This window comes from Culex pipiens, chromosome 2 (genome assembly GCF_016801865.2).
Source record: "Culex pipiens pallens isolate TS chromosome 2, TS_CPP_V2, whole genome shotgun sequence".
NCBI lineage: Eukaryota > Metazoa > Arthropoda > Insecta > Diptera > Culicidae > Culex > Culex pipiens.
The window spans coordinates 114,003,012-114,028,866 of record NC_068938.1 but is presented as its reverse complement, the minus strand read 5'-3'; the positions used below and the strand labels follow the sequence as shown (position 1 = coordinate 114,028,866).

Here is a 25,855-nt window from a genome sequence, read left to right as displayed (position 1 = left end):
TTTTCATCGAAAAAAACACTAAAAAAGTTTTAAAAATTCTCCCATTTTCCGTTACTCGACTGTAAAAATTTTTGGAATATGTCATTTTATGGGAAATTTAATGTACTTTTCGAATCTACATTGTCCCAGAAGGGTCATTTTTTCATTTAGAACAAAATTTTTCATTTTAAAATTTCGTGTTTTTTCTAACTTTGCAGGGTTATTTTTTAGAGTGTAACAATGTTCTACAAAGTTGTAGAGCAGACAATTACAAAAATTTTGATATATAGACATAAGGGGTTTGCTTATAAACATCACGAGTTATCGCGATTTTACGAAAAAAAGTTTTGAAAAAGTTGGTCGTCATCGATCATGGCCGTTCTGGGTCACCCGCGACAGACACGGACGACGAAACAAAGAGAAACGCAAAAAGTAACTTTTTCAAAACTTTTTTTCGTAAAATCGCGATAACTCGTGATGTTTATAAGCAAACCCCTTATGTCTATATATCAAAATTTTTGTAATTGTCTGCTCTACAACTTTGTAGAACATTGTTACACTCTAAAAAATAACCCTGCAAAGTTAGAAAAAACACGAAATTTTAAAATGAAAAATTTTGTTCTAAATGAAAAAATGACCCTTCTGGGACAATGTAGATTCGAAAAGTACATTAAATTTCCCATAAAATGACATGTTCCAAAATTTTTTACAGTCGAGTAACGGAAAATGGGAGAATTTTTAAAACTTTTTTAGTGTTTTTTTCGATGTAAAATACGTTTATTCGGAATTCTGAGTACGCCATCAAATCGGGCGTCTAATTTTACATAAAAGTCCCTTTGACACCAAATTTCTATCTCATCACCGTTTCAGGCTGCAAATTGTTGAAAAACACCTCTTTTTTCGCATGTTCAAAAATGGAAGGGGTCGTACCGCCCCTCCGTCACGAGATATCAAAAAACGGACCTCGGATTCGTGATCAGGGACAAAAGTTACCCCTTAGGACAAAGTTTCACGCAAATCGAAGAGGGGTCGGGGCAACTTTTCCCGATTTCGTGTGAGTTGGTAGAGAATTACCCTAATACCTTTTCCCAATGGAAGCTACTCTTAAGTTGAAATCCTAAATCTATGCCACTGATACGCCAATTTATAGTATCAATCAGGCTAGACATTTCCTCCGCTGACCGGAAATTCAACATGAGACACACACACTTTGAAGATAAACTTGTTGCCAGAACTATAAAAAGTCACCTATTTATTTTCAATTTAAATAACATTAAAATATACTTACAAATTGCTCTCACTACGTTACCACTCAAGAATTGGAACACAACCCAATACAAATCAGTCAGAATGTGAATATGTTCTCTCATTTTTGTGCTGAACAGGGAAAATCCAAACATTGTGTTGAATGTTGCTCCTTGATTCATAAGCTTTTTATAAACGGCTGTAGTACTTTGCAGTTCGTCACTGAGTAAATGTATGTCGTAGCTTAGATTGTGTAGTGATAACATGATTTTACATTGAGAAATTATGAAGTTTAAATGATTCTCGACAATTTTAAGATAGTAGTTGATCATATTTGTGTAGAAGAGCATTTGTAACTGACGAACGTGCATCAAAGCGTATACGAATAAAAATACCATCGTAAAGTTACTACTACGCAATTCAGGACAAATAACAAAAGCATAGAATATATCCCAAAAGAACATATAAAAGAAAAATAAGATAATCGTTATCCACGTAGATTTAACCAAATGAGTAGCATCAAATGCATCTTTTAGTGTAAACCATTTGCCAATCTTTTCTTCAACACACTGAAACTCTTTCCACAAGACATCATTATAACTTCTAAAATAAAATGATTCGATTAATATGCTAAAGAACGCGAAAAAATTCATCAAAAATTTTCCAAAATCCAAAGCGGTTCCAAATTTGTTTCCAGTGTACAAAATTTGCGTTTGATACTCTGAAATGAACCACATAAGACATGAGGCACCAACTATGACAACAAATAAGCAAATAATCCACGTAAACGATTTCTGATGTCGATTGACTTTTGAGCAATGGTAGCCGAAAAGTTGAAAGAACTTTAACAGTGATTGACATGCCAATAAAATGTCAACCATTTTCTTTGAAGGCCACCTCAGAATGAAGCTTCAGTCGTGTTGAAGCTAGAAAAATAAAGAATATTTCCTATTCTCTAATTATTAATTCACTCTTGTAGCATTTGCTCTAAATGAGTATGACGCTGGAACAAGGAATAACTAAGGTCATTGGTCTCATATAGCCTCGTCATCATCATGCTTTATATTCGTGTTAAACAAACATTTGTTATATTCCTCAAGCAATTTCAAAGTGCTTTGAAAAGTTACTTGATTATTGCAACGAACACAATTCTTTTGGGATCGTTTAGTCCACATTGGAATGTTCAGTTAGAGAGGCCTGTTATCGAAACCTGTTTTACAGTTGGTTTTCCTATAATTATTCTACCCAAAATAAAAAAAAACCTGGTTTAGATGGATGAGTTGTATGGATGGTATGGATTTGCATTGCCTTTAATAACTTTATCCTGGGTACACGTTAAATTATCTAACTACTTGTGGAAAGTGGTTTAAAGTGGTTAGTAAAACTACATAAGGAAATCTTGTTACAAATATATAGAAAAAAAATGATGGTAATATTCATCAGGAAATGGTGACAGATTTTGTGGCAAAAAAATGATTAATTTTACCCCAGAAAAGAATGAATTTTCATCCATTTTTGATGAATATTCATCAGGTTCACATTTTAACACATTTTTTATGTAATATTACTCAAAAAAGAGGTAATATTCAACCTACCAAATTTTCAACATTCCCAAATTCAACTTTTTTTCTGATTACTATTATTTATTATTTTACCACTGTAAAACTATATCATAAACAGGACATAAGATAACTGAAAAGGTTCTCGGTGAAAAACAATACGATTCCAACCGTCCTGCGATTGGTTGCCATTGAATTGAATTGAAACATTTTTTAAAGCAAATCGCTCTGAAGCCAAAGCCAACTTGGCTTGGCTCTAACGCTGCATGCCATAATTTTGAATATTGTATGTTGTGTTATGACTAGGTGAACCTCTATTTGATGAGACATATCTCTCAAGTGTCAAGTGATCATCTATTATTGCTTAGTTAACATTTATTAAATTTTGTAGCTAGGTCCATCCACATTTTAGTTTGCAATGGCACTTTCGATACAAAACGCTTGCTCTCGTGTTATAAACTTTTACAGTTGGATTGGTTATGATTATTCAAATCATAAAAGCCAAATTTGCTGGAAATTTGCAGCTAAACTAGTCGTAGCTTTTTGCTGGGTTTCCCTAGTTGTTTGGATTAGAGTGCCGTCTATAAATCAACATCTTGGAGCACTCAATGACCTTATTAAACTGATATTTTACTTTAGTGTATTCTTCACAGTTCTTTTCGAATCAATTTGGTATCGGAAATCGTATAGCTTTTTGTGGGAAATTTTCGAGCAAATCAGTGCGCAGTTCAATCTTGTTCAACCAAAAGATTATTTAGAAGAAATCAATAATATTCAATCAAAACACATAAAACAAACAGCACTACTGCTTTCAAATGAAATAGTTTGGTTCAGTTTCTGTTCACTAATTGTAGCTATTCAGTTTTCCGACTATGTAAGCAGTTTTTGGATTTCACAAATATTAATTGTTGAAATTTTAATTGATCTTCGTCAGTTTCAAGTACTATTTTACATTAAATTGTTAAATTTCTACACCCAGAAACTTGTTTGTATGTTGAAAGTGGTAGCGAATAAAAAAATCATGTCGCTATCAAAATTTAACATTGAAACTAAAGTTGGTACACAAGTACAACTTCTTCTATATCACGGCTCGGAAGCTATTAATGACATGTTTGGAAAATCTTTACTGATTTTCATACTTAGATGGAACCTTCTGCTTCTTACTGATATGTATTGGACAGTGCAAGCTGTTTATAATCTCGGATATTGGTTCGCTACAAGTAATGTTTTTTTACGGATTAGCTTTTATTGTAGCTTATAATATTGTTTTATTATTTGAGGTCACCTTATTCGTATTTCAAGTACAATGGTTTCATTCATTGTTTTCGTTGGAGCTTGTGAACAACTGTCACGCCAAAATGATAAAATAATACATACATTAGAGAACATTTGCCTTAATCATCAGCTCACTGATGCTGAATGTAGTTTTGAGCAGGTAACACGATTAAATAAATAGTTTAAATAAATGAACTTACACTTTTTCAAGATGAGTTGCTTCATCCGACAAGTAAATCGATACAAACCCAGGATAACAGCAATGGGTTTTATTGAAATCGATGTCTATTTCATTGCATCGGTGAGTTTGATCAGATATATTTTTTCCATCTAAATTCCATTATTTGTTTTACAGGCAATCGTTTCCACCTTCAACTATGTTGCATTTTATTTCGGTATTGAAAAAATAAAGTCTTCACTTTAATTTGAATAAATGACATCCTGGACTGTTACTAGTGAATCGCAAAATTTATGTTGGGTAATTTGTTTTGTTTTGATAATTATATTTTCTTGAGAATTATTTATAACGTTACAGAAATACAGAAATTCAATCTAATCGAATGCTTTTGAGGTTTTTACAAGGATCACAGATATCACAGATAGTAGTAACGCTTACGCCTCGTAAGCGATAGATCGGGGTTCAAATCCCGGCTCGGTCAACACAACGTGTTATCTTCTGGATTCGATTACTTAGTAAAGGGAAGGTAGTGTTTCGTCATAAACTGGACCTTATCAGTACACCTTAGGAAGACAACTTATGGAATGTCAACATTAACCTTAACATGTTAACATTAAGTTGATTAATAAAATGTCACTGAATTCGTTTTGTAAATGCCGACCATGATACTCTTCACGGGTGTTCTCCTCAGGAACAGGGAAAGGCTATTTTTTACAGACATGAAATACACACAATATTTTGACAAAGAACTTTGTCCTAAGGTTTCTATACGTGGTGTCAATCCAAAATTTTCGCGAAGCGAAAACGTTACGTGACGAATTCCCCTCTCGGCAAATTTCCCCTCTTTTTGGTGCACGCTGGTTGGCTGAACGAACGTTTCCCAATCAGTCAATCGAGAGACGTGAGATTGATGTATCTAAAATCACCCCCACTTCACCTCATAATTTTCGGATCGTGACGAGCCAACAAAACTCGGCTCGGTCGGTCCCGAAAATTCATTCTATTGCTGGACGTCGACGAGAACACATCAGAAGCAGATGGCCTGGTGGCCCGGTAGCAGACGGCCTGGCGGTCTGGGAGCAGATGGCTTGGAGGCAAGGACCAGCTAAGACATGGTAGTCGCGGGAGTCGATCATTGGAACTGGCCACCACCTGGACTGGAGTGGCCGGAGGCCCCAGGGATGTTCCGATGGAAGGACATTTTCCGGACCGTAAGTGTTGGGGCAATATGGGTATCAAACTTTATGGTTTTTGATACTGGACATGAAATTTGACATTTCGGCAGTAGTGGCCACAATCCGGAGTGGCTGGAGGCCCCGCGGATGTTCCGATGGGGGAACATTTGCCGAACCATCAGTGTAGGGGCAATATGGGTATCAAACTTTATGGTTTTTGATACCGGACATGAAATTTGACATTTTTGCAGTAGTGGCCACAATCCGGAGTGGCCGGAGGCCCCGGGGATGTTCCGATGGGGGGACATTTGCCGAACCATAAGAGTAAGGGCAATATGGGTATCAAACTTTATGGTTTTTGATACTGAATATGAAATTTGACATTTCGGCAGTAGTGGCCACAATCTGGATATGAAATTTGATATTTCGGCAGAAGTGGCCACAAATCGGAGTGGCCGGAGGCCTAGCGGATGTTCCGATGGGGGGACATTTGCCGAACCGTAAGAGTTGGGGCAATATTGGTATCAAACTTTATGGTTTTTGATACCGGACATGAAATTTGACATTTTGGCAGTAGTGGCCACAATCCGGAGTGGCCGGAGTCCCCGAGGATGTTCCGATGGAGGGACATTTGCCGAACCATCAGTGTAGGGGCAATATGGGTATCAAACTTTATGGTTTTTGATACTGGACATGAAATTTGACATTTCGGCAGTAGTGGCCACAATCCGGAGTGGCCGGAGGCCCCGCGGATGTTCCGATGGGGGGACATTTGCCGGACCGTAAGAGTTGGGGCAATATGGGTATCAAACTTTATGGTTTTTGATACTGAATATGAAATTTGACATTTCGGCAGTAGTGGCCATAAACCGGAGTGGCCGGAGTCCCCGGGGATGTTCCGATGGGGGTACATTTGCCGAACCATCAGTGTAGGGGCAATATGGGTATCAAACTTTATGGTTTTTGATACTGGATATGAAATTTGACATTTCAGCAGAAGTGGCTACAATCCGAAGTGGCCGGAGGACCCGGGGATGTTCCGATGGGGGGAGATTTGCCGAACCATAAGAGTTGGGGCAATATGGGTATCAAACTTTATGGTAATTATGAATCTAGTGAATCTTGGGAAATTTGGACCAGACAATGTAATCGAAAATTTCAACAACCATCTTGCAAAGTTCTTTGTCATACTGGTCATGTGTAACATAACCACCTGCACCTTTTTTCATGATTTTTTGATATTTTTTCAATTTTTTTACAGTGCTATTACTGTATAAATGTATCATGCATTTTGTGTTTGAACAGTTAAGTATAACGAGTTGAGCATGAGGTATCTTTTTTCCCTTATATGCTCTAAAGAAGGATTTCCTTGGAATCCTATCTGATTTGAGTAAAATTAGTGAATAATTTTTTTATGAGTCCATCCATGCTTAAATCAAATAAGCCATCTGCCAACCTAATAAAAATCACAAATCACCAACTTAGTTTACTCAGTAATTATCAATCACTCGACAATGACACGTCGTTCCCATCAGAATACCCCGTCGTCGTCAATCAACATTCGACTAATTCCATTTCAACTGGCTGGACTTTGTCCATTTTCACCGACCTCCCCAGCGCTGACCATTGCCCTGCTAGTTTGGACCTTCGCAAATCTGACTTTGGTTGTCATCCTGCTCGTCAAAGTGACTGGCAGTGCCAGTTTACTTTTCATGGATCCGGACGGTGGCAAAGGCCACCAGCTGAATCCGATCCTGCTAATTAAATCATCATTTACAATCGCCGCCCACGTGCTCGTCCTGGTCGAAACGCTGATTCAGCACGTCACATTCCGACGGGTTGAGGAACGACTCGAGTCAACGGACGATTCCCTGTCGATGGTGGGCTCCAAAAGTGGCCCCAGCCAGCGAAAGTTGCTGTTCTATCTTGTGATCTGTGCCACGTCGGAAGTTGGCAATTTTTGGCTGGCCCAGCCCTTGTATCGTACGGCCTGGTACACGACCGTAGCATCCCAAGCAGTTATCCGGCTCAAACATCTCCAGCACATGCAGTACGTCGAAGGACTCAGCATCCGGTTTCGAGTGTTGAAAAAACAACTCCAACAGTTTGTCACCACCACGAACGCCGCAAAGGACGAAGAAAAAGCTCGTTATTCTGGAGGGAAATTCGCTTCGCATGCAAAACAGCAACATTCCATCGACGGCAACCTGCCGGACTGTTTGCGGAAAGTTTTCATTATCAAAAGCACGTACCTGGCGCTTTGGGACGCGGGACAACTGCTGGCCGGGGCCTTCACCCTGGCCCAGCTGGCCAATCTGCTCCAGAACTTTGTCCAGTGCACATGTGACCTGTACACCATATATTCCCATCTGTATCGCAACGACCACCACTTTGGGGACATTTTCGGTAAGATCTAATGACAGCCCAAAACTGATTTATCGTCGTCCGACGCTTCGTTCGGTCGTTCACTGCAACACCCATTGATATAAATAATTTCCATGCTTTCATTCATTCCATACCGTGTTCCATTGACGGCTGAGAACGTGTGTGTGGCAAAACCACGTGGCACGTGCCACTCGTTTATCAGATTGCAGTTTCTCTTCTCATTGAATTTTGCCTATATTTCGTTCACACCAACTCCAGACACAGTTTTGGGACTGATTCCTACGCTGGTCGCGTTGCTGTTGGTGCTCGGCAGTTGTGAAGCGTGCAGGACGCAGGTGAGCAACGAAGTAACATTTGAAAATTTGATTTTTTAGTGAGTATTCTACATGACTTAAACCAATAGTTTAGATTTTTGAATCCAACAAATATTTAAAAGAAATTTTATCATTGCATTCTTCTGATGGTAAAAAACAGAAACCGATCACAAAATACGATTTAATACAACATCAGAACATTGCGGAAACATTTTTTAAATTGTTTAATAGTTTAAGATCTTTTTACTGGTTCGACTAATATTTTTTGTACTTTTTCTTATTTAACGTCTTCTAGTTTGGTTGCTCTTTTCACACACTGTTGCCTTAGCTGAATAAGACCAACATAAAATATTTTCTATTTCAGGTTCGAGAAGTAAGAATTTTATCTCATCAAATGAAAACACATCCTCTCTCAGCACAGGTTAGAACCAAAAGTTTGTTCACATTGAACCCATTTCAACAGTATCACACTTTTATAGGTAGAAAATCTCCATCTCCAAATTATGCACCTTCCGATAGAATTTGAAGTAGGAGGATTGCTCCAAATGGGGTTTTCATTCCTAAAAGAGGTACTTGGTGACAATTTCCTTTTGACTTAAATATACACACATTTTTTGCAGATGGTTGCTGCAATTTCCGTTTACATGGTTATATTTATTCAATTCATGCCGAAAGAAATATGAAAGTTTTTGAAAAGGCAATCAAATTGTGATGGAAAATAAAAAAAACATTTTGTCAAATTTTCTGCTGTTGTACTTATTATCTTTGTATGTTCCAAATGTGTACCAAATAAATTGTGATTCCAATTACTCTGTTATATTAAACTCTTTGTTATAATCAGCGAATGAATCGTTGTTTGGCAAGAACTGTACATAAATCACTAAAAATGTGGCCACGGCTGCAAAAGTCTGTAAATAAAAACTGCTTATGCAATCAACATTAAAAATTCTTCAGATACTCACCGACGCCAAAGAATTCAAGTTCAATGTGAAAAATTCAGCAGCAGTCAACTTGAGCGGTTCGTTTTGAATTTGTAAGAAGAATTGCCGAATCTGGAAGCAGTAAAATTATCAATTGTTTACCACACTAAAAAAATCTCATGTTACTTACTTTCTCTGAGGCATTCAGTGCAAATTCGTTTGGAGTAATTTTACTAAGATGACATCCTGTTTCTGAAGCCTGAAATTTTGTAAGTTTTTTTTAACGAGTTTTGAACATAAAATTAATATTGATTCACCTCACTTTCACAGCTATCACATGCAAAATACAGTACACAAAAGTTTATAACAGGTGGCAGCACACACATGAAAGATTCCACCGAAAAGTGATTCCCAGCAAGATTAAGACTAGCAAAAATCCAATACCCATCGATTGTCATACAAATAAATAATCCTGTCGTGCACAGCAGTAGATGATATCCAAATCGTCGATTTACATCCAAAGTTAACATTTTCAGCAAATTATGAATGTCTTTCAACTTATCAAGTCGATTAACACTTAAACTTGTGATTGTTTCCTTAAAAGTAATCTTGTTAAATTTTTCACTGAAGCAATCGCTCATGGTGTCATGGAGAAAGCTGAATCGGTTCTGAAGATAGTTTGCATGGAGTATGAAAAAAGAATCGTTCAAACGCTGTAGCACAAACATTGGAAACTTGATCAACCAGTTACGATACCAAATAACATTCTTTGTGATACGGGATATTATGAAAATTTCCGCTGCTATGCAAGTGATATTCATGAGAAAGAAGTATTTATAAAAACTACTTTGAAACAGTTCATTTTGACTGTTCAAATGGTCTGTACTGGAAAGACTTTCAAAAATATCATCGATTTCATCCATGGTCACTAGAATTTTTCTTTGAAGCTTCCTGAAGTGAATTGATAAAATTATGACTACTAATGGCAACACTGTGGGTATTTCAAACTGGATTGCATCCGTTAGCATTCCCATAGAATCGGTGCCGAAAAATAGCTTGTATGGATTTATCAACGAGTATATCATTGCAACAATTTCAAATAAAATGTAAAAAGACACAACAAGTCTGGTTAAAAATTTAAGCACGCTTATATTCTGATCACTTAATGGTTCAAAAGATTGACCAATCACTTGAAACAAAGGATAGATGCTGCCAAATCTTGAATGGAATCGGTTGAAAACTTTCGTCATTGCTAGGAGGTTTGTTGTGATACGGTTTGGCCGAAGTTCAGAAAGCAACTATTTATAGAGAAACATGTTGTTCTTCCTGTTAGTATACTGTTTGTGTCATTAAGTCAATTGATTGATGATCAACTCGTGGGAACTCAATCACATGCAGCCTTTATCATGATTAATCATTTTTGGATCAGCACGTCGTGTTGTCTTTTGTCTTTTGTCTTTTGTCTTTTGTCTTTTGTCTTTTGTCTTTTGTCTTTTGTCTTTTGTCTTTTGTCTTTTGTCTTTTGTCTTTTGTCTTTTGTCTTTTGTCTCTTTTGTCTTTTGTCTTTTGTCTTTTGTCTTTTGTCTTTTGTCTTTTGTCTTTTGTCTTTTGTCTTTTGTCTTTTGTCTTTTGTCTTTTGTCTTTTGTCTTTTGTCTTTTGTCTTTTGTCTTTTGTCTTTTGTCTCTTTTGTCTTTTGTCTTTTGTCTTTTGTCTTTTGTCTTTTGTCTTTTGTCTTTTGTCTTTTGTCTTTTGTCTTTTGTCTTTTGTCTTTTGTCTGTTGTCTTTTGTCTTTTGTCTTTTGTCTTTTGTCTTTTGTCTTTTGTCTTTTGTCTTTTGTCTTTTGTCTTTTGTCTTTTGTCTTTTGTCTTTTGTCTTTTGTCTTTTGTCTTTTGTCTTTTGTCTTTTGACTTTTGTCTTTTGTCTTTTGTCTTTTGTCTTTTGTCTTTTGTCTTTTGTCTTTTGTCTTTTGTCTTTTGTCTTTTGTCTTTTGTCTTTTGTCTTTTGTCTTTTGTCTTTTGTCTTTTGTCTTTTGTCTTTTGTCTTTTGTCTTTTGTCTTTTGTCTTTTGTCTTTTGTCTTTTGTCTTTTGTCTCTTTTGTCTTTTGTCTTTTGTCTTTTGTCTTTTGTCTTTTGTCTTTTGTCTTTTGTCTTTTGTCTTTTGTCTTTTGTCTTTTGTCTTTTGTCTTTTGTCTTTTGTCTTTTGTCTTTTGTCTTTTGTCTGTTGTCTTTTGTCTTTTGTCTTTTGTCTTTTGTCTTTTGTCTTTTGTCTTTTGTCTTTTGTCTTTTGTCTTTTGTCTTTTGTCTTTTGTCTTTTGTCTTTTGTCTTTTGTCTTTTGTCTTTTGTCTTTTGTCTTTTGTCTTTTGTCTTTTGTCTTTTGTCTTTTGTCTTTTGTCTTTTGTCTTTTGTCTTTTGTCTTTTGTCTTTTGTCTTTTGTCTTTTGTCTTTTGTCTTTTGTCTTTTGTCTTTTGTCTTTTGTCTTTTGTCTTTTGTCTTTTGTCTTTTGTCTTTTGTCTTTTGTCTTTTGTCTTTTGTCTTTTGTCTTTTGTCTTTTGTCTTTTGTCTTTTGTCTTTTGTCTTTTGTCTTTTGTCTTTTGTCTTTTGTCTTTTGTCTTTTGTCTTTTGCCTCTTTTGTCTTTTGTCTTTTGTCTTTTGTCTTTTGTCTTTTGTCTTTTGTCTTTTGTCTTTTGTCTTTTGTCTTTTGATAAATTCAATTGCAACAAATTTCTTAATTGAATCATAAATAATCACAAAGCTGCAATAATCAAATTTCTTCACCACTCAAAAGTTCATTAAAGCCAAATCGCAGCAATTGCGAAAGAAAGTATTTTAAACTAAATTACTCCACCACGATTAACAATTATGAGCTTAAACCAGTTCAATCAAGCTAATCAGCATGCGTTTTCGCTGCACTCGCTCGGCTACCACACCACCTCTTGACACAATTCAATGAGACCAATTCAAGCCAAAGTGGTCCGCTTGATGGCGCCATCATCATCAGCATATAACTTCATAAGTAACAAATGTGTACGACGACGACGACGACGTGTTACGCGAAATTTCTCTCCAGCAGCGCAGTCGGCATCAGATAATTAGTTGAGAACCAATTTACACCCAATCACAGACACAACACAAACTCTTTGCTCGCGCGGTTACGAAAGCTTTCAAAACGACGACGACAACGTCTTAAGCCGAACAGGTCGAACAAACACTTGAGACGTGTTGTTGGTGCAGTTTTTTTTTTTTGCACTTTTCAGTCCACTTTGCCTTTGCCTCTCTCCCAACGTGATCTATCGCACTTTAATCTGGTTATGCACTTTTTGTGCGCGCGATGTTTGTGGGTGACTACTTGGGAGAATCGGGCAAATCCGTGGAGAACGGCATGAAGATGAACATGTAGGTGACCACGCCGGTGAGGAACTGGAAATTGAAATGTTTATGATAAGTGGTTTAAACAGTGGTCATCAACTTCAATACCATTTTTAAAAGCTTGTAATTGACGTCGAACAAACTGTGAGCCTTGAATCTGATTGGTTGATGAAAAACATGATTGGTAAATCTGTAAACTATTTTGTACAAGATCTCCTGATCGTTTTTCGGCATTTCATGTAATATTGGTCCAAATGAATTAGACTAAAAACAGAAAAGTTTTAATTGAGTAAACTATATTCTACGAATGGACAAGGTGTATAAATTGTGTAAAATGTAAAAAAGGATAATTATAATTTCAATGGTATCATCAGTGGGGGTGAGATTGGTTCAAAGTGATTTTTAACGGATTTTACCATTTCTCAGGCTCTTCTCAATGAAACTTAATTTTGTTAATAGGGTTGTGTAAGGGACATCTTAAGATGACTTAGCTGAAGAATCTAGTTCCTAGAACAGTTTTATTTGACCTAATGTCACCCTTTCTTAGGGGTGAGATTTTATCAATTTTCAACCGATTGGCATTTAAGGTAGGGTTCATCAAATTCCACCATATTTTGGGAAAATGTTAGTAAACTATCTAAGAACAATTCTACTTTAAGAATTTTCAATGTTATTTAAATTGTTTTTGTTATTAAGCAATTACCCACTTTTGACACATAGTCACCCCACTGCACAGTGGTCCAGATCGCAAAATTAAGTGGAAAATGGATTTTCCGAAAAATGGTGACGTTTTGGAGCTTTGGTGTCTTCAGAAGAGTTGTTGCAAATGGAAAGGGGCAACTTTTGGTTTGGTTCAAAATTAGGGTGGTTCACGATTAGGGTGATTTTGAAAATCTAACTTTTCAGGAATATTTTTGGGATTTTTTTTGTCTTCTAAAAAGTTGTTGGGCTTGCCAATTCAAGCAACTTTGTCGAAGACACCAAAATTTTATCTCGTAATCTACGCCTTCTATGACCAAATTTATAAAAAGCATCTGAGCAAACCTTCAAAAATCAGTTTTTTGAACGTGGCAATTCAGGGTTAACTTTTAGAGAAAAGTGATATTCGGAGCACTTTTAGAGCTCTACAAAACAAACATTTTCATTTTTTGACATGTCAATTTGGACTTAAGGGTCAAAAGTTACAGCCATTTTAAGGTAAAAAAGATGCAAATTTAAAACTTAAATATCTCAAAATGGCGCAAGCCAAATTTTAAGCACTAGGTTGCATTTGAAAGAAGAGATCTAGCACTACAAACGCTGAAAAAATCTCAGGGGTGTTTTTCTTTAAACTTGAGATATCTTCATTTGAAAAAGTCTAATTTTCAAGGGAAAACCATATGGGACCACCCTAACGAAATTCGAAAATTGTCCAAATATATGTTTTTCCATGTAATTTTGCCCGCTGAATCTGAATCTGCCCTCAGAATTGAGCCAAAATGTCAACAAATCGATTTTTGGTCATATTTTGGGTTTCCATGTAAAATTATCATTTAAACCCAAAATATGACCAAAAATCGATTTGTTGACATTTTGGCTCAATTCTGAGGGCAGATTCAGATTTAGCGGGCAAAATTACATGGAAAAACATATATTTGGACAATTTTCGAATTTCGTTAGGGTGGTCCCATATGGTTTTCCCTTGAAAATTAGACTTTTTCAAATGAAGATATCTCAAGTTTAAAGAAAAACACCCCTGAGATTTTTTCAGCGTTTGTAGTGCTAGATCTCTTCTTTCAAATGCAACCTAGTGCTCAAAATTTGGCTTGCGCCATTTTGAGATATTTAAGTTTTAAATTTGCATCTTTTTTACCTTAAAATGGCTGTAACTTTTGACCCTTAAGTCCAAATTGACATGTCAAAAAATGAAAATGTTTGTTTTGTAGAGCTCTAAAAGTGCTCCGAATATCACTTTTCTCTAAAAGTTAACCCTGAATTGCCACGTTCAAAAAACTGATTTTTGAAGGTTTGCTCAGATGCTTTTTATAAATTTGGTCATAGAAGGCGTAGATTACGAGATAAAATTTTGGTGTCTTCGACAAAGTTGCTTGGATTGGCAAGCCCATCAACTTTCTAGAAGACAAAAAAATTCCCAAAAATATTCCTGAAAAGTTAGATTTTCAAAATCACCCTAATCGTGAACCACCCTAATTTTGAACCAAACCAAAAGTTGCCCCTTTCCATTTGCAACAACTCTTCTGAAGACACCAAAGCTCCAAAACGTCACCATTTTTCGGAAAATCCATTTTCCACTTAATTTTGCGATCTGGACCACTGTGCACTGACGGTAAATAATGTTTAAACTGAGCCTAAATTAATGATCGCTAACGAATTGTTCCAATTAATATTTGTAATTTCTTTTGTAACTTCAAAAAAATGGAGCAAAAGTAGGATAACATTCTAAATCTAAATCTTAATTTGTGGCTTAAAGGCAACAAAAATTACGTATAAATGTGTAAATGTTATCACAAAATGTTTACATAAAACTATCACAGAGCTATTGAATTACAAACCACTTTCAAACAGGATTCTGCGGAGTAAAGTAAAGTTATGAACAAAGTTGTTGCGGGAATAATACACATCAGAAGTTCTGAAAATTATAATAATTTTAGAATATGTCTAACTTGAACAAACCTGTAAACTATTTACCAGTATAACCATCGGAGGCTTTATCATGCACAGTAAGGTAGACCCAGTAAAAATCACAAGACACTTGAACAAAATTGCAGGTCAAAATGGAGCATGTGCTCCATCCTAGTGATGAATTTACGTTAAAGTTAATAAACCACAAATCAGTGTAGCAACCTTTCAAGAAGATCAACGTCTTTGAAACTTGTCTCGTTATTGTTTGACTTTGCGAAGAAGTTGGGGGGAATGTCTTTGCCAACTGCATCATATCAGTAAGCCTTAAAAGCTCTTCCCTAATCACTTCACACTGGGCTCGGATTAAATCGATGTAGAATATGTAGAACAGGGTGCGCATTCGGTTGATGGTTTGTAGAGAAATTGCTGTTAACCAGGTATAAGTCCATTGCAAGTTGTATGACATGATTCCGGTAATAAGTTTCATTTCGATTGCAAAAGTGAACACAAGATATCCAAAAAACTTCCACAAAAACCGTCGAATAAACTGTTTATATTTCGCTCCATCCAAAAGTCCAACACGTGCCCTGTGTTCACCAAGTTGTTCCAGACCTTCAAAGATCTGCAGCTGGGTCTTGCGTTGTGCAACGACTTCCGCCTCGATGATAAACACCGTCAGCGCGAGGCTGCCAAATTTGAACATATCGTTGATCCAACCAACGGCGTACTCAAGGAAAAACACACTATCGTGAAAAATGGCAGCCATTACGACGTCGACTAAGCAAATGCAAACCACGAGGATAATCCACTTGAAGGTAAACGGATTCCCGCCGTGATGGGTTTGATTCTGCACCCTCAAACTGCTCCCGTCGAGCCCGAACGGAACGAAGCCACACCAGCGGAATAAGCTGAGCGCCAACCTGTACAGCTGATCCATGGACGGGCAAAGCAGGTTCATCGCGGAATCACTTTCAGCGCATTACTGGGAAAAGCTCTCTTTCTCTACCTTCTGGTTCGCCAGGTGTAATCTAATTTGAGGGCAAACCATTTAGATCCATCGCATCAGATAGCAAAAATTGTTATGCACTTTACTTTGACCAATATTTTGTTTAATTTTCCTACTAAATGGATTGATTCCTGCGAACTGGTACATTACAATTCAATTCCGTTATATTTTCATGACAAATTGGATCAAAACAATTACAAACAATACAGACCGAATTACATTTAAGTAAACGTCATCCCATTTTAGCCGTTTGATTCCGCCACCTCTCGTGCATACTCATCAGCAGTATAGAAAGGTTCATTGTTTGCCACGTGGTATGAGCAAACGAAAACCGGTAGAATTTCAATTAGCAGGACAAACATAGCCTCAATTTGTATGTGTGTGTTTGTGTGTCCGATGGAAATGTGTTCGATTTCCACCTTCATGTGAGGTGAATTAAAATTTCATCTTAGGCTTTGCGAATATTTAATTAGGTCGGTGAATAAAATATTTAACTTATAAATTTTGTGCTTTTATTGATGTCTTATTTTTAATGTATTTTGATGTTATTTATTGTCATGTTCACAAAATAAATTGCCCCGACCCCTCTTTGATCTTCGTGAAACTTTGCTCTGAAGGGTAATTTTGGTCCCTGATCACGAACCCGACGAAAATTTCGTGACGGTGGGCGGTACGACCCCTTCAATTTTTCTGGATTTTTACAAAATTATTTCTTAGAGCAAAGTTTCACAAGATTCGAAGAGGGGCTATGTCAGTTGGTGGAGAATGACCCATTTCGAATAGCCATTTTAGTGATTAACTTCCTAATCCAACCCATTTTTTATTTACTTAATTCTTGGTTTTATACCATGGCTAACCAAAGTATGGCCCGCGGGCCAAACGAGGTAGCTCAGTAGCCCAGTGGTAACGCTTCTGACTCGTAAGCGGTAGATCGGGGTTCAAATTCCGGCTCGGACCAGCAGAACTTAGAAAAGGCAGTGTATCGTCACAAACTGGACCAAGACACCTTAGGAAGACAACCTAAGGAATGTTAACATTCACCTTAACATGAGCATGAGCATGAGCATGAGCATGAGCATGGTTGACTGCCAATGAGCTGCTACTCCGTTATTGACAGATCAGCTGAAGTTAAACAATGAATCAAAAATGATCAGTGGGAGCCTACCATCCGTTCACTGTTTAACCCCTGAAGACCCCGACTTTATTAGTCAATACCGGCGCCCTCCCAAGAAGCCTGCAGTTCAACGAAAGGGAGGAATGTTAGTCCGATAGTTGAAGTTGCAGACTCATCAAGCACATAGTTTATCGCTATATACTTGTTGATACCGCTTGAGACCGTTGAATCCACAGCATCTCCTTCAAGCATCACGTGATTAATTTTTTTTTTGGTTTAGTGGGATAAGGTATTGGCTTTTCGATGCCTCCCGAGCTACGACGCTATGGGGAGGACTTTCATAACAGACCCGTCGGCGAGCCTTCCGAGCAACGATGCTATGGGAAGGTCTTTCTGGTTAACACACAAAATCACTCACACACAGTTATTTTGCTCCACTATTAACTCAACGATCCAAATTGTCAGTGCGTCTTTCATTTATTATATAGAATTGGCTTTTTCACCGCAAAAAAAATTAAACCTTATTCGAAAAATTTAAACACAATCCACCCGACGCCGTGCCTTCCGATCAACGATGATATAGGAAGGGCTTTGAAAATCACAAAAGAAATCACTTTTCACTCCGCATATTTTTTACGACCACGCGCTCCCTTTGCCAATTATGCACTCTGCACTCGAACAGCGACACAAAAGAGACGGAAAATAACACGAAAAAACAGGACTGCACGTCCCCACAAGCACCGCACTACTGATGCCATTATTTAATTATGATGGCCAATCACCCCATGCACTCGAACAGCGACACAAAAGAGACGGAAAATAACACGAAAAAACAGGACTGCACGTCCCCACAAGCACCGCACTACTCATGTTAACATTCACCTTAACATGTTAACATTAAGTTGATTAATAAACTGTCACTGAATTCGATTTGTAAATGCCGGCCCCGATACTCTTCACGGGTGTTCCCCTCAGAAACAGCAATTCAAACAATAACAAACATGTTTTGTTTGGCTGACCATTCTGTGCATTGTCCCGAAGTTTGGTTGAAGTTGATTGCTGGAGTCCCGAGTTATAAATACAAATGTTTGCGGTAGTCTAACTTGTACGTGCGTCAAAAGCGTTCTGACCTGAAATCCCTTTGCCCAGTGAGTGACAAGATAGCACCACAAGATTGAAACAAAAGTCCGCGGAGCTTTTTTGGTTTTTATTTCATATCTCAGGATTGAAATCGAATTTGGGGGATCTGTGAAGGTCAAAAGGTGAGGCATTGTGAGCTGGCGTTCTTAACTCAATTTGGCCCAAAATGCACTTACAACAAGTTAGATTGTCATCAAACATTTTAAGAAAAGAGTTATAAAAAAAATTTACTTCCTCATCCGATGGAAGGTTGCAGCAGATGGGAATCGAACCAAGAATCATCCACTTACAAAGCGGACAGCGTAACCATTCGGCCACGCACTGCCACAAGAAAAGAGTTATAAAACATTCAAATTTGACTTAAGAAAACTGCAAAGATAGCAAAAACAAAGTTGTCCATATGAATTCAAACTTATTTCGCACTTTAAAACTATCAGCTTCGGGATTTGAATTCATGAAATTTGGGCTTATAATCTAAGTGACTAACATCTGTTTCTAGCAGACCAAAATTTATTAAAATTTTATTGAAATTGGAGGAGTAATTGTTAAAAAATCCTTTTGCACGATTTATTATTCAAATTGCACATTATTTAAAAACAAAATCAAGCAACTTTTCTATGTTTGTGTCATCTCCTGAAATAAAAATTACCATTACAAGGATATAAGTGCATTTAAGTGAATAAAAAAATGTATAATAAAGTTTGTCTTCAGCATTCTGCCACAAAATGGTCAACCACTTTTCGTCTAACTAAAATGTTAGCAGCGGCATAACCTGATTTGAATGTGTGTTGAGCCATGAAAATTGCAGTAAATAATAATTTGGATTTTATTAAATTTGCGCCAATTTGATTTGCAGCATTTTTCAACGAATATGTTGAAACATTTTCCTTTCCTGTTCCTAATACGTTTTAAAGACAAAAATTTCAAAAAGGTAAATGATATTGCAAAAAACTTCAATTTTATTTTGTCTGTTCTACAACTTTGTAGAACATTGTTACACTCTAAAAAATAACCCTGCAAAACCCTGAAAAAATTACCCTTCTGGGTCAATGTAGATTCGAAAAGAACATTAAATTTTCCTTAAAATAACATGTTCCAAATTTTTTTTACAGTCAAGTAACGGAAAATGGAAGAGTTTTAAAAACTTTTTTAGTGGTTTTTCGATGAAAAATACGTTTTTTTTTTTAATTCTGAGTACACCATCAAATCGGGCGTCTAATTTTACATAAAAGTCCCTTTGACACCAAATTTCTATCACATCGCCGTTTCAGGCTGCAAATAATCGAAAAACACCTCTTTTTCACATGTTCAAAAATTGAAGGGGTCGTACCACCCCTCCGTCACGAGATATCAAAAAACGCACCTCAGATTCATGATCAGGGACAAAGGTTACCCCTTAGGACAAAGTTTCACGCAAACCGAAGAGGGGTCGGGGCAACTGCTGTGTGAGTTGGCGGAGAGTTACCCATCAAGCTTCACATTTGGCCCGCCATTCAAAAACTTTGAACACCCCTGTTTAATACAGAATCAATTTCAAAGTCCAAGCCCATTCTCGATCGAACACATCTGGTATGAACTGCATCCATCAACAAAGATGATAGATTATTCAGAATCATTCATCACGATAAGTCACTTACAATTTGATTTGGATTCATATTTTCACGTCACGGTTAAACGATTGCACCAATTTTCACATCGATCAGATTCCGCAATCGAATTTGAGAGCGTTTGACTTTTGACCTTTCTTACAAAATATAGGGGTATGGTTTGCTTTTAGAAAAAATGCGTTATTCAGATATCTTTAAAAAATTGTGCACGGGTTAGGTATCGTCACAGAATAAAAGTCAAAGTGTTTTTTTGTAGGTTTTGATGCACTCTTTTCATTAAAATTTGGATCGAGAATTAAAACTCAAAGCCTGACTTTTGAGAACAAATTTTCTGAAATACTCGAGGGATGACTGTATCCGCTTTTGAAAATTTGTTCCTCCCATATTTTTTGAATTTCTTGAATCGGTATCGAGATCAATTCTTTAACTTTTATATCCTAATATTACTCCCATAGAAAATAGTGGGGTTGTACACCTTTTGATTTTTGCGATAATTTTTTTTATCAAAAATAATCAAAATGAACGAGTTTTGTCCATCGTATATTATGACCAGGGTTAGTGTTTTTTTACGATTTCACAGAACGCTTGAAATCCGTGTTAGTTTTTGAGTGAAAAATCACTAAGGGATCATCCATAAACCACGTGGATACTTTTTGGAAACCGTGGACAGCGGGCAGCACCCCTCCCCGCCCCCTCCCCCTCGAGTATCCACGTGGTTTATGGATGGCTCCTAAGCCTTATGATCTCTAATACAGAACATTCATTTTAATATTTAATAATTGTTTTTTAATGAAATAAAAATAAAATATCCAAAGCATACAAATTTGTTTAGTGACCAAAAAACACAACATCAAAGAAAAAAAGTTGACCGCCCCAATTCCCCTACACCGGGCGCACACGGAGAACAAATCCCCTTGGCTCTCTTTCCACACACACTCGCGATTTCCACCCCATTCTTCTTCGCCACTCAATTCCATCATTGATCGCGCGCTGGTCGCTGGTCGTCGCGACGCTCTTCACCGTCGTCGTCGATGGCCGTCTGGCACTCACCGTTTGGCTTGCACTCACTTTTGCCGTGCCAATGTTGTTGTTTAGGGAGCGTTCTTTTATTACGTAACGCGAAAAATCGGACTTTTAGACCCCCTCCCCCCCCCTCGTAACAAAATTTCCATACAAATTTTAAAAATTTTGTATGGAGCGTAACACGGCCTCCGACCCCCCCTCTCCCCCTACTGCGTTACGTAATAAAAGAACGCTCCCTTAGTTCGCACACGTTCAGAGCGCATGTGCATTAACGCCGCCACCAGACATCGATGGACCGGTTTGCTCAAGAGAGAAGGAGCTCACGCTGGAGAATGTGTTTAGGTGTATGAATGAAAATCGCTTTTGGGGAAAACAATGTAATTGTAAATTTGCAATGTTTGTGCTTCGCAATCAAATTAAATCTAAAAAGTTGTAAGTTTTTCAGAATTTTCACTAAGACATGTTTTTTTCATGATTTTTAACTCGAAACGGTTAAATGAGGTAGAAATTTGATGTCAAATTGATTTTTGTGTTAAATTGGATGCCCAATTCGATAGCATTTTTTTTTTTTTGTTCAAAAATATGAAGACAGGGCCGAATAGTTTTTCTCCAAAGTTTTTATGGAGAATTAGGGCGGTTCGTCGCTCTTGCATACGATCGAAAAAACCATAGAAACTTTGTAGAAAACCCATTTGGCTCAGCCTAAATATTTTTGAAAATTTCAAAATGCACGTGTTTCAGGGGATCCACAATTTCATGCTTCCCCTCCATTTTAACTATCACTTCAGAAAATTTATTTCAATTTTCTTTTGTAAACTGATTCCTGAAACTTTTTCTGAAAGAATTATGCTCATCGCGAGATAGTAATTCTCTCAACTGTCCAATCCGCTAATTGTAACAGATCCTCACTTTTTAAAGGTGTTATGGGAAATTCTCCACACTTTGTCATTTTGTAAAGGTAAGGTCTAAGATACGCCCTAGGCAAGGTGTATGACCACAGCATTATAAAAACATAAAAAATTACCGTTGTGGCAAAATGAACATAACCACTACAAAATAATACAAATTAAAATAAATGTATTAAAATTACTAGTTTTTTTTTCCAAATTCAAACTTCCTAAATTGCGCTTTCAAACTCATCGAGAGAATGAGTGCCCGGCTCCCCGCGACACGAAAAGAGACTCAATACGACCGCAGACCTCTCCGAGACAGATTCCGCGTCCGTGGGGGCTGGCGACTCAATTCGCACACCGCCAGTCCAGTTTGGAACGTGAGTCGCGACGGTTCGGATTTTCGGAAGCAAAAGAAGAAACACGTGCCGTGGTGGTGTTTGTCTCTCTTTCTCTCTTTCTCACGTGCGTGCGTGCGTGAGTGCGAGTGTGTGTGAATATTGTCTGTTCTGTTCTTCTGTTGAATTGGGAGAGCAGATTTGTGTTTTTGCCTAAGCGGTTTTTGGGTGTATGTCTAAGTAAGTGTGTGTATTTTGGTGAATGGTGTAAAACCCTGTTTGTTGGTGTTTTGCGTTTAAGTAGGAAGACTTGCCCTGGACTCCGGACACTGGACCCCGGAGGTCAAAGGGGACCATTTAAGCGATTTTGTGTTCCGCAGTCCGGAGAGTGGTGGATCTCCTGAAGAATCTCGGAGGAAGTGTGATACGGGTTTTCCTTGAGAGAAGACGACAATTTGTGTTTGTGTGTACACTCGAGAGCAGAGCAGGAGAGGAAAATCCATTTTTGTGTGTATGTGACTCCAACTGGTATCTTGTTTTCATGTGATTCCATTCTTGCTTATTTTAATGTACATTTGACATAATCTCCGCAGTTATTTACGACACAAAACTTTGGTGTGTACACATTCCCAAAACGACTAGTGACTTGCGGTTCTGCTCAAAGAAACGCACCATTGAACTTGTATGCGACGACGACTGGGAGATTATGTCTCTTGAAAAAGATAAAAACACGCGTTTTCCGGACAGTGTCTGCTGCATTTGACAGCATGGTCCAGCAGAGGAGGGGTGGTGTGGGGAAGTGGGATGCTGCGTACCAACACACACCAATAAGTAGCAGTAATTTTAAGGGTGTGCTTCCTCATCAGCCCAAGGTTTGGGGTCAAATCCCCGAAAAAAAAGGACACGACTTCCGCAATTGCGCTTCCAGACGGGGCCTGTCCCCAGGATGCGACGTAGACATGATTTTGAGGGAAATTGAGAGAGGGCACAGCTGCTGCTGTGAAAAACGCTCTGTGTCAGCTTTTGGCGTTACTGTGTGGATGCTGGCTGGACCGTCGAAGGGGATGTGACGGTATTTGGCTGGACCGAGGCGTGTTTTGGCGATGAAACCTGGTAGGACGATACAATACGGTTGCGATTGAGTCTAAATTTAGAATGCTTGATAAATTTGGAGAATTTATGTCATTAGAACTTCAAACTGTACTGATAGATAATAAAATATAGAGTTCAGTAAATATTAAAGTTTATTTCGATCAGAAAATTTTTCATTGTATATTAAGAAAAGTTTCCAATAAAAACGTGATATTGTAAATTTTTATCTTGGCACATCCAAAACTATTCAGTATTTGGATTGATTTGCCTCATCGTTGATGCCAATTACCTTTTTTTCCTTTTTCGTTTCGTAAATAAAATAAAGTGCCAGATTTGAAATCTCTTAAAAACTAAACAGATTTAATCAATCACCGGGAAACCATACATTAGATGAAATATTTTTTTAATATCTCTCCTACACCCGTATCTACCGGATTTTTTAGAAAATTTTAGCTCATTTTGTGAAGGTTTGGTAGGTTCTGTTTTGTCCTGAAGTTAGAATTTAATTTTAATCAATTTAATTTTCTTTATTACCTTAAGCTTTTAACTCTTTTTCTAGAAAGTTTTCCTATACCCGATGCAATTTTCACACCATATAGATATCTTATAGGTTTTGATCCGGTGAAAAACTTTGTGCAACATCGCAAAGCGCAAGGAATCGAAAAGGTTAATTTTACGAGCATTTTTTTTTTTTAATTTTGGGAGAAACATAAACTAAAAAAAACATCCTGTATCTTTTCGAGATCAAAACCTAGCGATTTGCGATGTTCTACAAAGTTATTGTTCCCCGAATCAAAACCTATAAGCAAAATAAGAATAGTAAAATTTGATAGGGTTTTGGGAAACTTTCTCTAAGAACTTTCATTCCAATAAACATTTAAACGAAATTATTTTTTCGAAAATCGTATAAATATTGAAATAACAGTTCCTATTCAACTCAATTCGAAATACATATTTGGGGTTTTTTTTTTGGAGCAACATTTGATAAAGGTGCTTAAGAATTTTGACAGCTGGAATTAGTTAGCAAATACCAAAATTGAGAAAAATACCTTAACACTGAGATCAAATTAGTTCTTGCTATGGATAATTCTCATCCAACTTCCCAGCAGAACATTCGAAAAAGTCAATAATTTGCAGCCTGAAATGACCGATTCTTCGGCACCTTTAAAAAAACAAGTTATTTTCAGCGTTTTGACTCTAATGGCAAAATAAAAGAAGAAACCCCCCAATGTTTTCACATATGCAATCCGAGATTTTGGTGTCTATCGATTCCTTACACCATAACGCACCTCTGAGCAAAAAATGAAAACGTTCGCTGATGCAGTTTTCGAGGTACAGCCCTTTTAAGATGGTTCATCCGATTTTCAATAAGAAAACCAAAACAATCTATACAAATTCAGCATTTCAAAGAATATGCATTTCGAGATAATAATGAATTTTGCTTCACTTGACTGTCAAGTATCTCTGGGCAAAGTTTCAGAAGGTTTGCTGATGTATTTATCGAGATAAAGTATGTAAAAAAAGTATTTTCACCCCTTGGGCACTATGCACATTTTGTGATGAAACATGTACACAATTTTAAGTTTGACAGGAACCTAGTACTACGTTTTGTTCAGAAACTCATGCTGAACATTTTGCTACAAAAACTCATGAAAGGATGTTTTCTATAAAAAGTTATATAACAAATACTATTACAAAAACCAAAAAAGGTCCAAAAAACGTTTGTACACCTTTCGAACAATTAACATAAATAAAGTTATTTGTTGACAAATCACCATAAAACCAGTCTTCAAACCCCAAATAGGCATCCTTGACTGATTTAAAAAATAATTTGGATTGAATATAAAGTTTATTTATTACTTAGTATAAAAGTTTTTATAACTCTGGAAATTCTATATAAAACTTATCTAAACTTAATTTTGCAAACTTTCAATTTAATTTATATTACCATAAAATTGATAAACAAACATTCTGAAGTGGGTATAACACCGTTTTGGGGGTCTTTGTATCGCTAGAATAGATTTTTCGTAGGAATTTCGTACCAACCCGGAATTACGTCGTCGGAAAATCCGCCGGCATCCGAACCGGTCCACAATTCACAAGTCAACCTATGTAGCATAAAAAAGGGCATAAAATTTCCGATCTTTTGATACCCATACATCTAGGTTTTCTATAAAACCCACGTTTTTAAATACCTGGGAAAAAAGTAAGTTTTATCCACGAGAACAAAAATTACGAAAGTCCATACATTTTTGGCAGATTGCTCGACAACGTTTTTGCCTAGGTATTTAAAAATGTTGGTTTTATAGAAAACCTAGATGTATGGTTATCAAAAGATCGGAAATTTAATGTTCTTTCCGATGCCAGGTTGACTAGTGAATTGTGGACCTGTTCGGATGCCGGCGGATTTTCAGACGACGTAATTCCGGGTTGGTACGAAATTCCAACGAAAAATCTATTCTAGCGATACAAAGACCCCCAAAACGGTGTTATACCCACTTCAGAATGTTTGTTTATCAATTTTATGGTAATATATTGACATTTAGTTAAATTGAAAATTTGCAAAATTAAGTTTAGATAAGTTTTGTATAGAATTTCCAGAGTTATATAAACCTTTATGCTAAGT

The 25,855-nt window shown here is 37.0% G+C and overlaps 4 protein-coding genes across 13 annotated transcripts in view; 2 read left to right on the top strand and 2 right to left on the bottom strand.

Annotated features, from left to right (window-relative positions):
• Positions 1–830: 830 nt before the first annotated feature.
• LOC120414722 (uncharacterized) lies at positions 831–2,571 on the bottom strand. The gene has a single exon (XM_052707915.1). The coding sequence runs from the start codon at positions 2,103–2,105 to the stop codon at positions 1,224–1,226; it is 882 nt and encodes a 293-aa protein (XP_052563875.1). The 5' UTR covers positions 2,106–2,571; the 3' UTR covers positions 831–1,223.
• A 4,189-nt stretch (positions 2,572–6,760) lies between these two features.
• On the top strand, positions 6,761–8,855 carry LOC120414711 (uncharacterized). Its single transcript, XM_052707914.1, has 4 exons — positions 6,761–7,817; positions 8,055–8,131; positions 8,475–8,679; positions 8,731–8,855. Exons 1-3 carry the CDS (start codon positions 6,926–6,928, stop codon positions 8,634–8,636), a joined length of 1,131 nt encoding a protein of 376 aa, XP_052563874.1. The 5' UTR covers positions 6,761–6,925; the 3' UTR covers positions 8,637–8,679; positions 8,731–8,855.
• A 2,947-nt stretch (positions 8,856–11,802) lies between these two features.
• On the bottom strand, positions 11,803–15,883 carry LOC120414721 (uncharacterized). The gene is made up of 4 exons (XM_039576023.2): positions 15,086–15,883; positions 14,950–15,026; positions 12,506–12,661; positions 11,803–12,448 (listed from the first exon to the last, which is right to left on the bottom strand). Exons 1-4 carry the CDS (start codon positions 15,783–15,785, stop codon positions 12,374–12,376), a joined length of 1,008 nt encoding a protein of 335 aa, XP_039431957.2. The 5' UTR covers positions 15,786–15,883; the 3' UTR covers positions 11,803–12,373.
• A 6,275-nt stretch (positions 15,884–22,158) lies between these two features.
• LOC120414646 (uncharacterized) overlaps positions 22,159–25,855 on the top strand; it is a 214,374-nt gene continuing 210,677 nt past the window's right edge. For 4 of the 10 annotated variants that reach the window (XM_039575891.2, XM_039575889.2, XM_039575892.2 and 1 more), the window contains exon 1: positions 22,160–22,648. The gene's annotated coding sequence lies outside the window, so the exon portion shown is untranslated. Of the gene's footprint in view, positions 22,666–22,960; positions 23,251–25,855 lie in introns of those variants that run through there. The other 6 variants (XM_052707913.1, XM_039575893.2, XM_039575887.2 and 3 more) reach the window with 5 other exon arrangements.

Coding starts and splice junctions, on each gene's coding strand:
- LOC120414722 (XM_052707915.1), bottom strand. CDS start 2,105: ATGGTTGACATTTTATTGGCATGTCAATCACTGTTAAAGTTCTTTCAA.
- LOC120414711 (XM_052707914.1), top strand. CDS start 6,926: ATGACACGTCGTTCCCATCAGAATACCCCGTCGTCGTCAATCAACATT. Junction 7,818..8,054: donor CCACTTTGGGGACATTTTCG/GTAAGATCTAAT, acceptor CACCAACTCCAG/ACACAGTTTTGGGACTGATT. Junction 8,132..8,474: donor GTGAAGCGTGCAGGACGCAG/GTGAGCAACGAA, acceptor TTTCTATTTCAG/GTTCGAGAAGTAAGAATTTT.
- LOC120414721 (XM_039576023.2), bottom strand. CDS start 15,785: ATGGCTGCCATTTTTCACGATAGTGTGTTTTTCCTTGAGTACGCCGTT. Junction 15,027..15,085: donor AGCCTCCGATGGTTATACTG/GTAAATAGTTTA, acceptor TATAATTTTCAG/AACTTCTGATGTGTATTATT. Junction 12,449..12,505: donor ATTACAAGCTTTTAAAAATG/GTATTGAAGTTG, acceptor TTCAATTTCCAG/TTCCTCACCGGCGTGGTCAC.